This window comes from Mobula hypostoma, chromosome 1, assembly GCF_963921235.1.
Source record: "Mobula hypostoma chromosome 1, sMobHyp1.1, whole genome shotgun sequence".
In the NCBI taxonomy this organism is placed as follows: domain Eukaryota; kingdom Metazoa; phylum Chordata; class Chondrichthyes; order Myliobatiformes; family Myliobatidae; genus Mobula; species Mobula hypostoma.
The window spans coordinates 173855044-173873817 of record NC_086097.1 but is presented as its reverse complement, the minus strand read 5'-3'; the positions used below and the strand labels follow the sequence as shown (position 1 = coordinate 173873817).

The 18774-nt window shown below is 40.9% G+C and overlaps 1 protein-coding gene across 4 annotated transcripts in view; it reads left to right on the top strand.

The window, feature by feature from the left end:
* LOC134352539 (intermembrane lipid transfer protein VPS13B-like) overlaps positions 1-18774 on the top strand; it is a 1085891-nt gene that overhangs the window by 100294 nt on the left and 966823 nt on the right. For all 4 annotated transcript variants that reach the window (XM_063059809.1, XM_063059800.1, XM_063059806.1 and 1 more), the window contains exon 7: positions 8617-8791. In XM_063059809.1, coding sequence (XP_062915879.1) covers positions 8617-8791 — 175 coding nt within the window. The remainder of the gene's footprint in view (positions 1-8616; positions 8792-18774) is intronic.

Sequence of the window (18774 nt, the reverse complement as noted above, 5' to 3'; positions counted from 1 at the left end):
GCTCCTTGAAGGTGTCCTGGGTACTTTGTAGGGCTAGTACCCAAGATGGAGTTGACTAAATTTACAACTCTCTGCAGCTTCTTTCAGTCCTGTGCAGTAGCCCCCACCCCCCATAGCAGACAGTGTTGCAGCCTGTCGGAATGCTCTGCACCGTACATTTATAGAAGTTTTTGAGGGTATTTGTTGACATGCCAAATCTCTTCAAACTCTAGTGAAGTATAGCCACTGTCTTCTGTTTATAACTGCCTCGATATGTTGGTACCAGGTTAGATCCTCAGAGAGCTTGACACATAGGAACTTTAAAATGCTCACTCTCTCCGGCTTTAGTTATGAGGCCCTGGGGATCAACGTTTCAAGTGTACATTCAAGTAGCTTTTAAATTCTTTGAGGCTTTCTGCCTCTGCCACCATTCCAGCAAGCAAATTTTCAGACTCGAATCACTCTCTGGGTAAAAGTAAAATGTTCTCATATCCCTTCTAATCTTTCCATTAATTATTTTAAATCTATTCCCCCAAATCTAACTACTCTGTGAAGGGAAATAAGTCTGTTCTAGTTGCTCCCTCTAGGCCCTGTGTAATTTAATGCATATCAAACCTAGTCCTTGGCATTCTTTCGTGAGATGATGAACAACCAGAGGTCCTGGCCCCTGTAGGTACCAATGACATGGGTAACAAGAGTGAAGAGGCACTGCAAAGTAAGTTCAGGCAATTAGGTGCTAAGTTAATGGACAGGACCCCCAGGGTTGTGACCTCAGGATTACTACCCATGCCATGTGCTAGTGAGGCCAGAACTAGGAAGATTATACAGTTTAATATATGGCTAAGTATGTAGGAGAGAGGACAGAAAATTTTTGGATCATTGGACTCTCTTCCAGGAAAGGTGGGACCTGTACAAAGGGACACTTTGCACCTGAACTGGAGGGAGACTAATATCATAGCAGGAAAGTTTGTTCATGCTACACGCTGGGATTTAAACTAGAGTTGCAGGGGAATGGGAACCAGAGGGGGTGGTGTAGCTCTGTTGATTAAAAAAAAAAGAAATCAAATCATAAGATAGAAGTGACATAGGGTTGGAAGGTGTTGAATCATTGTGGATAGAGCAAAGGGACTGCAAGGGTAAAAAGACCCTGATGGGAGTTGTACACAGACCCCAATGGGAGTTGTACACAGACCCCAATGGGATTTGTATACAGACTCCCAAATAGTAGTAAGGATGTGGTCTATAAATTACAACTGACGATTGAAATTGCATGCCAAAAGGGGAAAGTTACAATAGTCATGGAGGATTTGAATATGCAGGTAGATTGAGAAAATCAGGTTGGTGCTGGATTCCAAGAGATGGAATTTCTAGAATGCCTACAAGATAGCTTTTTAGAGCAGTTTGTGGTTGAGCCCTCTAGGGGATCAGCTATTCTGGATTGGGTGTTGTGCAATGAATCAGAATTTTAAGGTAAAGGTAAAAGAACCCTCAGGGTAAAGTGATCATAGTATGATCAAATTCACTTTGAGAAGGAGAAGCTAAAGTCGGACGTATCAGTATTACAGTGGAGTGAAGGGAATTACAGAGTCATGAGAAAGGATATGGCCAGAATTGATAGGAAAAGAACACTGGCAGGGATGAAGGTGGAGCAACAATGGCTGGAATTTCTGGAAACAATTCAGAAGGTGCAGGATATATATATCCCAAAGAAGAAGAAGTATTCTAAAGGCAAGATGACACAACTGTGGTTGACAAGAGAAATCAAAGCCAACATAAAGGCCAAAAAGAGGGAATATAATAGAGAAAAAATAGTGGAAAGTTAGAGAATTGGAAAGCTATTAAAAACCAACTGAAGGCAACTAAAAAAGTCATGAATAAGGTAAAGATGGAGCATGAAAGTAAGTTAGCCAATAATATATAAGAGGATACGAATAGTTTCTTCAGATATATAAAGTGTTAAAGAGAGATGAGAGTGGACATCAGAAAGATGGAAAACAATGCTGGAGAGGTAGCAATGGGGAACAAGGAAATGGTGGATGAACTGAATAAGTATCTTATAAGACCATAAGACATGGAAGCAGAATTAGGTCACTCAGCCCATTGAGTATGTTCCGCCATTCCATCATGGTGGATCCTGGATTCCACTCAACCCCATACACCTGCCTTCTCAGCATATCCTTTGATGTCCTAACTGATCAGGAAAGGATCAACTTCTGCCTTAAATATACTCATGGACTTGGCCTCCACCGCATTCTGTGGCCAAGCATTCCACAGATTTACTACTCTGGCTAAAAAAATTCCTCCTTACCTCTGTTCTAAAGTGTTGGCCCCCTCAATTTTGAGGCTGTGCACTCTAGTTCTGGATACCTCACCACAGGAAACATCTTCCCCACATCCATCCTATCTCATCTTTTCATGGGGCCCAAAATTGGGTTGGTTTCAGTGAGATCCCCGCCCCCCCCGCATTCTTTTAAATTCTGGTGAGTAAAGGCCCAAAGCTGCGTAACGCTCCTCATATGTTAACCCCTTAATTCCCAGAATCATCCTTGTAAACTTCCTCTGGATTCTCTCCAATGACAACACATCCCTTCTGAGATATGGGGCCCAAAACTGTTGCAAATACTCCAAGTGCAGCCTGGCTAGTGTCTTATAAAACCTCAGTATTATCTCGCTGCTTTTATATTCTATTTCCCTTGAAATAAATGCCAACATTGCATTTGCCTTCTTTACCACAGACTCAACCTGTAAATAAACCTTCTAGGTTAATTGCATGAGGACCCACAAGGCTCTCTGCACCTCTGATGTTTGAACCTTCTCCCCATTTATATAATAATTCACACTATTGTTTCTTTTACCAAAATGCATACAGTTCCCAAAACTGTATTCTATTTGCCACTTTTCTGTCATTCTTCGAATTTGTTGAAGTCCTACTGCAATCATATTGCTTCCTCAGCACTACCTACCCCTCCATCTATCTTTGTATCATCTGCAAATTTTGCCACAAAACCATCAATTCCATTATCTGAATCATCGACAAACAATGTGAAAAGATGCTGTTTTCACTGTGGAAGACACTAGGAGTATGGTGGTAGTTCCAGGTGTCTGGGGTCATGAAGTATGTGAAGTTACCATTACTAGAGAGAAGGTTCTTGGGGAAACTGAAAGGTCTGAAGGGAGCTAAGTCTCCTGATGGTGTATACCCCAGGGTTCTGAAAGAGATGGCTAAAGAGATTGTGGAGACTTTACTAATGATCTTTCAAAAATCACTAGATTTTTTGGTTCCGGAAGACAGGAAAATTGAAAATATCACTCCACTCTTCAAGAAGGGAGAGAGGCAGAGAAAGGAAAGTATAGGTCAGTTAGCCTGACCTCAGTGGTTGGGAAGATGTTGGAGTTGATTGTTAAGGATGTGATCTTAGGGTACATGGCGGCACATGATAAAAAAGGCTGTAGTCAGCATGGTTTCCTCAGGGGAAAATATTGCCTAACAAATCTATTGGAATTCTTTGAAGAAATAACATACTAGAGGGGCAAATGAGAATCAGTGGATATGGTGTAATTGGATTTACAGAAGGCCCCTGCAAGGTGCCACACATGAGGCTGCTTAACAAACTACGAGCCCATGGTATTGCAGGAAATATTCCAGCATGGATAAAGCAGTGGCTGATTTGCAGGAAGCAAAGAGTGGGAATAAAGAGAGCTTTTTTCTGGTTGGCTGTCAGTGATTAGTGATGTTCGACAATGGTCTGTGTTGGGACTGATTCTTTTTACATTATATGTCAATGGTTTGGATGATGGAATTGATGGCTTTGTTGCAAGGTTTGTAGATGATGTGAAGATAGGTGGAGAAGCAGATAGTTTTCAGGAAGTAGAGAGGCCACAGAAGGACTTAGATTAGGAGAATGGGCAAAGAAGTGGCAGATGGAATACAGTGTCAAGAAGTGGATGGTCATGCACTTTGGTAGAAGAGTTGTAAGGGTCGACTATCTTCTAAATGGAGAGAAAATACAAAAAACTGAGGCGCGAAGGGACTTGGGATTCCTTGTGTAGGGTTCCCTAAAGGTTAGTTTGTATGTTGAGTCTGTGGTGAGGAAGGTTAGTGCGATGTTTGCATTCATTTCAAGGGGACTAGGGTATAAAAGCAAGGATGTATTGTTGAGACTTTATAAAGCACTGGTGAGGGTTCACTTGGAGTATTGTGAACAGTTTTGGGCTCCTTATCTTAGAAAGGATGTGCTGAAACTGCAGAGGGTTCAAAGGAGGTTCACGAAATTGTTTCTGGGATTAAACATATTGTATGAAAAGCGTTTGATGGCTCTTGCTCTGTATTGACTAGAATTCAGATGAATGAGGGGTGACTTGATTGAAACCTATCGAATGGTGAAAGGCAAACACGAGGAAATCTGCAGATGCTGGAATTTCAAGCAACACACATGAAGAAGTTGCTGGTGAACTTTAGGAAGAGGTACAGTCGACGTTTCGGGCCGAGACCCTCCGTCAGGACTAACTGAAAGAAGAGCTAGTAAGAAATTTGAAAGTGGGAGGGAGAGGAGGAGATCCAAAATGATAGGAGAAGACAGGAGGGGGAGAGATGGAGCCAAGAGCTGGACAGTTGATTCGCAAAAGGGATATGAGAGGATCATGGGACGGGAGGCCTAGGGAGAAAGAAAGGGGGAGGGGGGAAGCCCAGAGGATGGGCAATAACGGATGGGGTACGAGGGGGAGGTGGGGCATTAACGGAAGTTAGAGAAGTTCATGCCATCAGGTTGGAGGCGACCCAGATGGAATATAAGGTGTTGTTCCTCCAACCTGAGCGTGGCTTCATCTTTACAGTAGAGGAGGCCGTGGATAGACATATCAGAATGGGAATGGGACGTGGAATTAAAATGTGTGGCCACTGGGAGATCCTGCTTTCTCTGGCGGACTGAGCGTAGGTGTTCAGCGAAACGGTGTCCCAGTCTGCGTTGGGTCTCGCCAATATATAGAAGGCCACATCGGGAGCACTGGACACAGTATATCACCCCAGCCGACTCACAGGTGAAGTGTTGCCTCACCTGGAAGGACTGTCTGGGGCCCTGAATGGTAGTGAGGGAGGAAGTGTAAGGGCATGTGTAGCACTTGTGAAAGGCCTTGATAGAGTGGATGAGAAGACTATGTTTCATATGGTGAGAGAGGCCACAATCAGAGGACACAACCTCAGAGTAGAGGGGCTTCCTTTTGGAATGGAGATGAGGAGGAATTTCATTAGCCACAGAGTGGTGAATTTGTGGATTTCTTTGTCACAGGTGTCTGTGGGGGTCAAGTGTTTATGTATATTTAAGGCAAGGTTAATAGATTCTTGATTGGTCAGGGGATGAAGGGATATGGGGAGAAGGCAGGAGATTGGGGCTGAGAGGGAATTTGGATCAGCCATGATGAAATGGTGGAGCAGACTTGATGGGCCAAATGACCTAATTCTGCTCCTGTATCTTGGTCTTATACACTTTAATTTCCTCTTAGCCTTCACTGTTCCAAAGAAAACAACAATAGTCTATTCATCCTTTATCTCCAGCAAAAATTATGTAGTCTTGGCACATCTTCTTAATTCTCTGTATCTTTTGCAGTGTAGTCATATAATTCTGGTGTTGTTGTGCCTGGATCTGTGTGTATTACTTGAGCAGTAGCCCACCATTGTGTTGTTGAAAGCTCCAACATGATTTCCATGCTCGTATATTTGGGTCTCTGCTGGTAAAGTAAATCATCCTATATATAATTAATAATTATCTTATTGACCTGTTCTTTTCCTTTAGTAACCTGTGGGCATCAATTCTTTCTGTTCTTGCAAAGCTACAATATTATTTCACTTTTTTGTGTATTGTTTTGATTTTTTCTCTTCCCTAAAAGTGTACTATATCACTACTAAGTGTACCTAGGCCATGTACAGTGTTATGCTTGTGTGTTTCATGCAATCTCCCTTTCTTTGCCTTATATCCTCTCTGAGCACTTTATCATTCAAGGTACTCTGAAATTTTTATGGAATATGTTTATTTTGAATGTATTCATTTCCCTATTAAATATCTCCCCTTTAGCTTAAAGTAATTGTATCAAAGATTAAAAGTACATATATTACTCAAGTATGTATACAACCCTGAGATTTGTCTTCTGTAGACTGCCACAAAACAAAGAAGTGTCAAACACCCAATGCACAAAAGAAAAGAACAAATTGTACAAAGGCAAGAAACGAGTGAATAACATGCAGAATATTAAACGTCAAACTTCAGAGTCCTTGAAACGGTCTAGGAATGTTTAGTTCAGTTTAGTTCAGTTCATTTTAGTGCTGTGTCGTTTGTCCACTGCAGGCTGCAGAGCCAGTCTGCCCTGATCAAAATCGTGCAGAATGCAATTAAGAAAAGTACTAGCCAGAAACGAGTAATATACTTAACATGACCTGCAGTCATCTAAAAACCAGTCCACTCCACAAACTGCACTGATCAAACTTTGCCCAATACCCAAGATTCTTGCATCTTCCTCTGTCAGCAGCAATTGAGAGGAAGACTGGGTCAAATGCAGGCAGACAGTGTTTCAAAGACTGAGACAGCACTCAACATACATGCATCCTCTGCTCTCCTCCTCATAGATTTCAATCTTGCTTGACTCTTTAATTGGCGACTTGTTTGAGAATCGGAGCTGATCAACCGTTCACTCTCCACCATTTGGCACACTCCATTCTCAATCTTGCTGTCAACCACTTTGAATTCCCTCAGAAGCAGCAAACGCACCAGATTGCTCAGTCAGCCCCCAAAAATTATTAAACTCTAAATTACAGGTTCCAATCACAAGCAGATTAATAGTGGAGGTATATTTAAAAGAAAAAGGTGAAGGAAGAAGTTGTTTTGTGAACTGTCTGCAGGGTGTCATTGTTAGCTGGGTTGGTCATTGGTGCCATCTTGCAAGTCTGCTTTGGCTAAGTCATTTCTCAGAAAAGTAACCCTGCTCTTACTCTTCTCACCAATTTTATCTTCGTACTTTCCCATCAATATACTACATCAAATTGTTCATTATTTTAAAGCAACTGCTCCATTGATATTTTCTTAGCCCAGCTTTGTAATTTATTTGTTCCGGTAAGAATAATTCTACTTTTTTCCCATTGATACTTCATATTATAATGTGTTGATATCAGTGAATTTTCCATATCCTCTCTATTTTGCCCATATCTTGTGTTGAGAATTCATTGTGTCGTTCCTTGTTAGTGTAGCCAGTGAGCATATTATTTATATGTCGCATTTTAAGCCATTGATGGCATTATAGTGGCCCTGTACTCGCTAGAGTTTAGAAGAATAAGGGGGTGTCTCATTGAAACCTATTGAATATTGAAAAGCCGAGATAAAGTGGATGTGGAGAGGATGTTTCTTATAGTAGGTGAGCCTAGGACTAGAGGCACAGTGATCTTTTAGAGGGACATCCATTTAGAACAGAGATGTGGAGGAATTCCTTTAGACAGAGAGTGGTGAATCTGTGGAATTCATTGCCATGGATGGCTGTGGAGGCCGAGTCATTGAGCATATTTAAAACGGAGGCTGACAGGTTCTTGATTAGTCAACGTGTCAAAGGTTATGGGGAGAAGGCAGGAGATGGGGTTGAGAGGGTTAATAAATCATCCGTGATGGAATGGCAGAGCAGACTTGATGAGCCACGTGACCTAATTCTACTCTGTTGTCTTGTGGTGAAGGTGAATTGCAACATTTCTTTTGTTATCCCAGCTCAGATGAGCTCAGGTTAAATTTTGAACCCTAAAGGTGTTGTATCTATTCATGCATTTGGCATTAAATGTGAGTTGTTATGTGACCTTGAATCCTCACTTTCATTATAAATTATGTAAAAGGTGCAACAGTATTTCTAATAGGGGTGAATATCCCATCACACAGATTAAATATTGTTCAGAAAACTGAAAAAATCTTCACTTTTCAAATGTAGTAACAAGTAACTGGAAGCCTGTGTTCAAGTACTTTTGAACATTAAGGCTCAGCAAACTTTTAACTGCAGCATTTTCACTTCAATCAGTTAAATGTAGGCTGTGGGTAACAATTGTTCAGTAAAAATATTTATTTTTCTTAAGATGAAAATAACAAAAGTAATAATGCAAAATATTTTGTTTGCAAAATATTTTATTTAATTTTCACCAACTTTTCCCCACGCATAGTGTCTGTGTGGAAATAAAGTGCAGAGCAAATGAATTGAGTAGAATTGACTTGAATTCAGGAACATCAGCTTGATTTTCAGGAGTGGAATAATTTAAAACTTGTAAAGTTAGGTTTGGAATTTATTGTGAAGAAAATTTTAATTTGCAAATTAAACATAAAATAATGTAACATAATCAAAGGTGTTGAAATCCTTTCAGAAATAAATTCTTGGGAATTATTTGAGTAGATGAGTTCTGTTATTTCTTCCATTAATTTCTGAATATAAATTTAAATAGCTACATTGTAAATGAAAATATGTTCTGTGTTGTGACGAGGAATAATATGAGATAAAGATGAAGGGATTTATCTTGAATTAATTTGAATTTGATATCGGTCTGATTGTATCTTCAGCTCTATCTCATAATAGAAGATTTCCATAATAAAGTAGCAGTAGCTTTTTAATTTTTTCTTCCAACAGATCCATGCTCTTGTTGAAAGTTTGAAACTCTCTATCACAGACCAACAGCTTCCTATGCTTATCCGCATTATCCAACTTGGAATTGCCCTTTACTATGGTGAAATTTGCTCTTATAAAGATGTTGACATGGAGGAAACAGGTCCAAATATAAAGGAACCATCCATTTCTCAAGTGGGTAAGTACAAATATTATTACAGAAAGTGTTGATTTATTTTTAAGCAAGCTAAAGGACATACCCAATTTTGGAACAAACCAGTCAGGCTGCTGCTTCATCAGCTTAAAGCCAAACATATGTCTGTTTATGATGATATGTGGTGCTATGTACTCTCTGCGGAATGTATCAGTTCAATTTGCTCAGGCTTCTTTTAGAAAAATCTCCCACAAGTTCCATCTGCTAAGATGAAATAGGACATCAGATGTGTGTGAACACCCCCAGCTTCAATTTGTACCCCAATCTTATTAGAAAATAGATTGCATGGTCACTTACTATTGTCTGGATAAAAACTCTGGAATTTATATCCTTGCAGCCCTGGGAGAGCAAGAGTTTCACATGAGTATCATGGTTCCAGAAGAGAATCTCCCTCCAGTATCTCCAGTGCACCATCCAGTGCTTTGCCAGTGATTCCCACAGTATGAAAAAAGTATTAAAATGTATCTTTAGAGTTCCAAGTTTCTGGTTGCAACATTGAGTATCCAGTATTCATAGTCATTGCTTCCAACTGAATTATTGTACATGAAAAGTTTAAATGTTAATTTTGGGTTGACAGGATAGGGATTTGCTTCTCCATGTTTTCTGATGACATACAGATGGCATTGTATGCTGAATAGATGAAAGCATGAAATTACAGAAAGCTGATAGAAGTTAATATCTATCTTTCAGTTGTCAACATAGGTACAGCTGATATATATGAGCAAGTGTTTGGGTGACTGGCAGTATGAATTTCATAGCTGCAGGGGCTGCAGGCATGCTCTGCTGTCTGGGAACTCAGTTATCGGAATCAGAATCAGGTTTATTATCACTGGCATGTGACGTGAAATTTGTTAATTTTAGCAGCAGCAGTTCAATGCAGTACATAATCTAGCAGAGAAAAAAAAATTAAAAAAAATAAATAAACAAGTAAATCGATTACATATGCTGAATAGATTAAAAACGTGCAAAAACAGAAATACTGTATATTTAAAAAAAAGTGAGGTGGTGTCCAATGCTTCAATGTCCATTTAGGAATCGGATGGCAGAGGGGAAGAAGCTGTTCCTGAATCACTGAGTGTGTGCCTTCAGGCTTCTGTACCTCCTACCTGATGGTAACAGTGTGAAAAGGGTGCTGAAGGTCCTTAATAATGGGTGCTGCCTTTCTGAGACACCGCTCCCTAAAGATGTCCTGGGTACTTTTTGTAGGCTAGTACCCAAGATGGAGCAGACTAGATTTACAACCTTCTGCAGCTTTTTTTGGTCCTGTGTAGTAGCCCCTCCATACCAGGCAGTGATGCAGCCTGTCAGAATGCTCTCCGCGGTAAAACTATAGAGGTTTTTGAATGTATTTGTTGACATGCCAAATCTCTTCAAACTCCTAATGATGTACAGCTGCTGTCTTGCCTTCTTTAGAACGACAACGATATGTTGGGACCAGGTTAGATCCTCAGAGATCTTGACACCCAGGAACTTGAAGCTGCTCGCTCTCTGTACTTCTGATCCCTCTATGAGGATTGGTTTATGTTCCTTCGTCTTACCCTTCCTGAAGTCCACAATCAGCTCTTCCGTCTTACTGACATTGAGTGCCAGGTTGTTGCTGCGGCACCATTCTAGTTGGCATATCTCACTCCTGTACACCCTCTTGTCACTACCTGAGATTTATTAACAATGATTGTATCGTCAGCAAATTTATAGATGGTATTTGAGCTATGCCTAGCCACACAGTCATGTGTATATAGAGAATAGAGCAGTGGGCTAAGCAAACATCCCTGAGGTGTGCTTGTGTTGATGGTCAACGAGGATGATATGTTGCCACCAATCTGCACAGACTGTGGTCTACTGGTTAGGAAGTCGAGGATCCAATTGCAGAGGGAGGTACAGAGGCCCAGTTTCTGCAACTTCTCAATCAGGATTGTGGGAATGATGGTACTAAATGCTGAGCTATAGTTGATGAACAGCATCCTGACGTAGATGTTTGTGTTATCCACGTTGTCTAAAGCTGTGTGGAGACCCATTGAGAATGCTCTGCCGTTGACCTACTGTGATGATAGGCAAATTGCAATGGGTCCAGGTCCTTGCTGAGGCAGGAAGACATACACTCAATGTATTTGGAGCAGCTTCTTTCCCTCTGCCATCAGAATTATGATCAGTCCATGAACTCATGAACACTACCTCACTATTTTTCCTCTCTTTTTACACTACTTCTTTATTTTTTCCTGTGTCGTATTGTAAATTATAGCATATTTTATGTATTGCACTATACTGCTACCACAAAACAACACATTTCATGACAAATGTCTGTGATAATAAACCTGATTCTGATTCTTGTGAAGCGTTTGGATTACAGACCCTACCATAAACTGAGAGCAATGTGTATTAGATTTAAGTAAATGGGTAAATTAGTGGGAGGGAAAAAAGCATGTATTTATATACTTGCAACACAGCAAAACGTACCACGACACTTTATCAAACTAATACTGGTTTAAAAAAAGTGAGGGAATGTAGCTTTAAAAAAACTTTCTAAGAGGCAGGTTTCAACATAGAAACATTGAAAATAGAAAACTTACAGCACAATACAGGGCCTTCAGCCCACAAAGCTGTGCTGAACATGTCCTTACCTTAGAAATTACCTAGGCTTACCCATAGCCCTCTATTTTTCTAAGTTCCATGTACCTATCTAGGAGTATCTTAAAAGACCCTATTGTATCTGACTCTATCACCATTGCCGGCAGCCCATTCTACGCACTCACTACTCTCTGCGTTTAAAAAAAACACTTATCCCTCATGTCTCCTCTGTACCTGCTTCCAAGCACCTTAAAACTGTGTCCTCATGTGCTAATCATTTCAGCTCTGGGGAAAAAGCCTCTGTCTATCCACACGATCAATGCCTGTCATCATCATCATAAGAATCAGGTCTATTATCACTGACGTACAGTATGTTGTGAAATTTGTTTTGCAGCAGCAGTGCAGTGCAATACAGACTATAAGATGTCAGTGCTGAACAATGGTGACATTCTGCAGGCTACATACAAAACTTTTAAATGTACCTCTTTTGAACCACTCCCACTGCAACCTGCAGCATGCAGTTTCCCTTTATGCAGTGTACCTTTGAACTGACTTAATGAACTGCAGAGTTCATGATCTTCTGAAGGGCCCTTAACTCTCAAGCAAGCAGGTACGGCACCTTTAAGCAGATGAATGTTTATCGCCAAGGCCAGATGCGAGGCAGGGGTGGGTGGGAGGAACTCCAAGCCAAGCCGAAACCCAGAGGGATGAGACCCCTCTACCCAGCATTTTGTTCGCAAATATGCAGTTGCTGGAGAACAGAACTGAGGGCTTAAGGCCAAGGGTGCTGTATTACAGGAAACTGAAGAATTGTGTGCTGTGTTTTACTGAGATGTGGGTTATTCACAGTACGCCAGATATGGCAATCTGACCCAAAGGCTTCTTGATACACATGATAAACTCCTTGTGGTGCTTCATGGTAGTTTTGTTGTACTTGTGTTCCCTTGACCTTGAATGCTGAACAATCAAATACCGACAGTTCTATTTAGCAAGAGAGTTCTCCTCCGTGATCATGACCAAAGTTTACATACCACCAGCAGCCAACTATAATCAAGTGCTTGAGATACTGCATGATGCCGTCACCAAACAAGAAACAGACCACCCTGACACATTTTATATCATAGTCTGGGATGTCAATCAGGCTTGTTTGAAGAAATCTCTGCCCATTTACCATCAGCATATAACCTATAGTACCAGAGGTCCCAATGCACTAGAGTGCTAACACTACTAATATAAGGAATGCCTATTGTACAATACCCAGACCGCATTTTGAGAAATCTGATCACTGGGTTGTCCTTCTGTGATCTGCATACAGGCAGAGGCTAAAAAGCAAGGCTTCAGAGTTTAGGACAGCAAAAATGTGGTTGTGGAAGGTAGAGGAATGGCTACAGGGTTGCTTCGAGTCACTGGACTGAGCGTGTTCAAGGATTCATCTGTGGAGCTGAATGAACACACTACAGTTGTCACTGACTTTATACAAACAGTTGTAGATGAGTGTCCCCAACCGCCCCCCCGCCCCCCAAATTTCTCCAACCAGAAACCTTGGATGAACCATGAGACCCACAATCTGCTCAGGGCCAGGTCAGAGGCATTGAAGTCCGTCGACCAAGAAAGTTACAAGAGGGCTAGCAGGTAAAGTGGCTATTCTGGACTAAACTTGAATCATGAAGGATGCTCAATTGCTGTGACAGGGCTTCATTGCAATTGCCTCTTACAAAGTGAAATCAAGCGACACTGGTGACAACAAGCCTTTCCTTCCAGATAAACTCAATGCCTTCCATGCTCATTTTAACAGTCAATACATGGGAGAACCACTGCAAACTCCCACAGCCCCAGTGACTCTCTGAGTTCAGTCTTTGAGGCTGACATGAGAGCATCCTTCAGGAGGATGAACCCATGGAAAGCATATGGCCCAGATGGGCTACCTGACCAAGTAATAAAGACATGTTCTGATCAACTGCCTGGAGTGTTCACTGAGACCTTTAATCTCTCTTCGGCATTTTGAGGTATCCGCCTACTCCACGTATACCGATGCCAGAGAAGAATGTGGAAACCTGCCTCAATGAATATCATAAACACGAGGAATTCTGCAGATGCTGGAAATTCAAGCAACACACATCAAAGTTGCTGGTGAACGCAGCAGGCCAGGCAGCATCTCTAGGAAGAGGTAGCGTCGACTGTACCTCTTCCTAGAGATGCTGCCTGGCCTGCTGCGTTCACCAGCAACTTTGGTGTGTGTTCAATGAATATCATCCAGTAGCACTTACATCCACAATGATGAAGTGTTTTGAGAGGATGGTGATAAAACATCTCAATTCCTGCCTGAGACGCAACTTGGATCTGCTCCAGTTGGCCTACCGGCACAAGAAGTCTACAGCAGATGCCATTTCATTTGCTCTTCACTCAACCCTATATTATCTGGACAGCAAAAGTGCCTACATTGGGATGCTTTTTACTGACGACAGCTCAGCATTCAGTTCTATCGTCCTCCTCATAACTAATCACTAAGCTTTAAGACATTAGCTTCATTACCTCCTTGTGCATTTGGATCCTCAATTTCCACACTTGCAGACACCAGTCAGTTCAGATTGGCAATGAGATCTCCTCCACAACCTCCTTCAGCACAAGACTGTGTGCTTAGCCCTCTGCTCTATTTGCTTTACACTTATGACTGTGTGGCTAGGTAAAGCTACATTGCCAAATATCACTTTGCTGACAACATCACTGTCGTGTGCTGAATCAAAGGTGATGATGAATCAGTGTATAGTGGTGCCACTCAACATTGGCAAGACCAAGGAGCTGATTATTGACCTCAGGAGGAGGAAACCAGAGGTCCATGTGCCAGTCCTCATCAGAGGATCAGAGTTGGAGAGAATCAACAACTTTAAATTCCTCTGTGTTATTATTTCGGAGGACCTGTCCTGGGTCCAGTACACAAATGCAATTACAAAGAAAGCACAGCTACGCCTCTACATCCTTAGAAGTTTGTGAAGATTTGGCATGACATCAATGACTTTGACAAACTTCTGGAGGTATGTGGTGGAGAGTATATTGACTGGTTGCATCTCTGCCTGGTATGGAAGCACCAAAGTCCTTGAACAGAAGATCCCTCAAAAAGTAGTGAATATGGACCAGTTCATCACATGTAAAGACCTCTCCACCATTGAGCACATCTACACGGAGCATTGTCAAGGAAAACAATACATATCATCAGTGACTTTCACCACCCAGTTCATGCTCTCTTCTTGCTGCAGCCACTAGGAAAAAGGTACAGGAGCCTCAAGACTCACAGCACCATGTTCTGGAATAGTTATTACCCCTGAACCATTAGGCTCTTGAGCCAAAGGGGATAACTTCACTTTCCCCATCACTGAACTGTTCCCACAACCTATGGACTCACTTTCAAGGACTCTTCATCAATGTTCTTGATATTTATTCCTTATCTATCTATCTATTTATTTAACTTATTTTCCTTTCTTTTTGTATTCACACAGTTTGTTCTCCTTTACAAATTGGTTGTTTGCTTTGTTGGTGTGGTCTTTCATCGACTCTATCATTGCATTGAGTGTGTTATCAGGCATCTGTACCACCACCTCCTTGGTGTTTGTAGTGAGAAAAGGGCATGTCCTAGGTGGAGTGGGTCCTTAATCAAGGATGCTGCCTTCTTGAGACATTGCCCTTTAAAGATATCCTCTGTGGTGGGGAGTGTAGTGCCCATGATGGAGCTGGCTGAGTTTACAGCCCTCTGTGGCCTTTTCTGATCCTTGCATTGGAGATTCCATAGCAGGTTGTGATGCAACCAGTTAGAATGCTGTTCAGAGTACCTCTGTAGAGATTTGCTGGAATCTAATGACATACCAAATGTCCTTAAATTCTTCATGTAACATACTGTAGATGTTGACATACCATCTTCATAATTGCATCCATATGTTGGGTCTTGGATAGATCTTCAGAGATGCTGACACCCAGAACCTTGAAATTCACCCTTTCCGCTGCGGACCTCTGGTTGATATGTGATATCTTTCTATAGTCAACAATCAAATCCTTAGTTTTACTGATGTTTTGAGCAAGTTTATTCTTTAGACACCATAAAGAAGATTTTTGGGTGAGAATTTCAGAGCTTTGGTAGCTGGGTCCAAGATTCAATTATAAAATTCGGCATTCTTTAGGTGGGCAGCAGAGAGCTGAAACCTTGTGTGTTTGAGAGATAGTGAAAAGTTAGGGAATAGAAGAAATTGAAACCATGAGTAATAATTTTACTTTAATAACTAAGGCTTAACTGGGAGCTAGGATATGAGTTGGCAACCAAAGAGTTGCTAGATATAAAGGTAGTTCTTAGACAATTAGGTCAATAATCAATGAATTTCTTGGGATGTGGGTTTTTGTTGGAAGTTCAAGTCATGCTGCAGCTGCACTAAAATGGGATTTGTCCTCAAATTCTATATTTAGATCTGGGCATCACACAAGTCAGATTCATAGAACTCAAGGGTATACAGCTTTACCAAATAGTTCAGTTACAAGATGAAATTACCAAATGAGGGCTGTATTTTTTGAAAATATAATCTGACACTGCTGCTTTGCAGTTGATGGCAACTGGAGTTGCAGTCATCGTAATACTATTCAAGTATCACAACAATGTAGCACATTGTAAATCACCAAATCAGGAAATAGTTATATTTCTAATTCTTAAAGCACTATATTTATGTTATAAAAGTTATTTGATTTTATGGTTTATTGGTCACAAGTGCTATACAATTGAATTCCATTTTATATATTTATACAAATGGAGTGGCCTCCACACATTTGCACATGGAAGACTGCCTAAGAACTTGGTAAACTAGCTGTGAACAGATTAAAAAAATATTTGCTTTGCAGGGCACCTGTTGTTGGTCTGCAAGCCCAAACTTGGGCTTCCATTTGTCTGTTATTATAGAGTTATGCAGCACAGAAGCATGCTTTTCAGCTCAAATCATCCACATTGATCAAGTTGCCCACCTGAACTAATTCCATTTGTCTGCATTCATTTAAACCTTGTCTATCTATATACCTGTTCAAATGTCTTTCAGATATTGTATTTGTACCTCTATCTACTACTTCCTCTGGCAGCTCATTCCAGATACTTGCCACCCTCTGTGTGAAAACGTTATTTCTCAGATTCACTGAACATCTATCCCCTCTAACCTTAAAATCTATGCCCTCTTGTTTTATATTCATCTATTCTGGGAAAAAGTCTCTGACTTTCTATCCTATCCATGTCCCTCAATCTTATAAACCTCGTTAAGATCACCACTTAGCCTCCTATGTTTCAGTGGGAACCAGCCTAGCCTCATAATCTCTCATTGTATCTAAACACCCCATTCCATGCAATATCCTGTGAATCTCTTCTGCACTATTACCACACATTTCCTGTAATGTGGCAACCAGAGCTGCACACAAACCACCAGTTGCAGCCTAACCATTGTTTTGTACTGTTGCAACCTGAACTCCCAACTGTTATACTCAGTACCTTAGCCTATGCTGTCAAGAATACAAATACCATTAGACCATAAGATGTGGAAGCAGTATTATGGCATTCAGCCCATTGAGTGTGCTCCACCATTCGATCATGGTTATTTTATTTTCTTTCAGTCCCAAACTCCTCCTTTCTCCTTGTACCCTTTGGTGCCCTAACTAATGAAGAACTTATCAACCACCACTTTAAATATAATCAATGACTTGGCCTCCATAGCCATCTGTGACAATGAAATCCACATGTTCACCACACTCAGGTTAAATAAATTCCTCCTCATCTCTGTTCCGAAAGGCATGTTTTCTGTTGCTGTGCCTTATCAAAGGCTGTGCCCTTTTGTTCTGGTCTCTCCCACTATTGGAAACAACCTTCCCATTTTCACTCCATATCGTCTTTCAATATTTGGTAGGTTACCTATCCAACTGCAATGCCATTTTCAAAGCATGAAGTTGCAGTCAGAAGGTAAGGGGCATGGTACTTGGCAAGCCATTCAACTATGTCGGAGATGTTCCCACGTACTATGAAGATAAATATAACTTACTCCCAGAGCCATCCATCCTCCCTTTTGATTGACCACATTACAAGCCTTTCAGATGTGGCATTGAATTCAGTTTTAGAAAATAGCTGTTTCCATTTACACCCATTCTAGATACATTTTTTCTTTTGTTACTCATCTCTTATCATCTCTTTTTGCTATATGTTCCTCTGCTATTCACCATGTCCCAAATATTCTCATTTGTTATTTCCTCACCATCACTACTTTTCCTACCTCTACATTTGCTTCAAGATCGTGAGAATTCTAAGTTGTACCAGTTTTAATAAAATGTTAGGGAATTTTATTTTTGTTTTTTCTTTAGATCACGCTTGATCTACTGTGCATTTTGATTGTGGAGCTGAATTGCAACTTTTAGAGAGTCAAAGTAATTTATTGAGGGGAATAAGCAAGATCAGAAGTAAGTAAGATCTGCAGAAATTGCAAAAACAAACTAAGCCATTAGTGTTGGCTGGCCAGAGTAGCATTCGTCATTCAAAGCCAGAGGTGCAGTTTGTTGTCATGCTGCTGCTATGCGAAACCATGCAAGTGAATTAGGAGTCTATCAGAAAAATATACTAGTGGGGTTAGTAGGATTACAGAAATTTCAGAAGACTGTAATGAATGCATGTCTTGTGGATTTAAAGCTTTCATCATTTGCAAAATATCTTACAGTTTTATGCTACTACCAATGTTACTTTAATGAAGATCTACAATGTATTTTATTTAACCAAGCTAGTGTAGTTAACTTTCAAATAGAAGTGTGCGATATAATTAAAGTTCAACGTATGGATTTACAAAGGGGAAATCATGCTTGACTAATCTTCTGGAATTTTTTGAGGATGTAACTATGTAAATGGACAAGGAAGAGCCAGTGTACCTGGACTTTCAGAAAGCCTTTGATAAGGTCCCACACAGGGGATTAGTGGGCAAAATTAGAGCACAGGGTATTGGGGGTAGGGTACTGGCATGGATACAAAATTGGTTGGCAGACAGGAAACAAAGAGTAGGGATTAACGGGTCCCTTTCAGAATGGCAGGTGGTGACTGGTGGGATACCGCAAGGCTCTGTGCTGGGATCGCAACTATTTACAATATATATTAATGATTTAGATGAAGGGATTAAAAGTAACATTAGCAAATTTGCAGATGACACAAAGCTGGGTGGCAGTGTGAAATGTGCAGAGGATGTTGTGATAATGCAGGATGACTTGGACAGGTTGGGTGAGTGGGCAGATGCATGGCAGATGTAGTTTAATGTGGATAAATGTGAGGATATCCACTTTGGTGGCGAGAACAGGAAGGCAGATTACTATTTGAATGGTGTCAAGTTAGGAAAAGGGGAAGTACAACTATGGCCTTG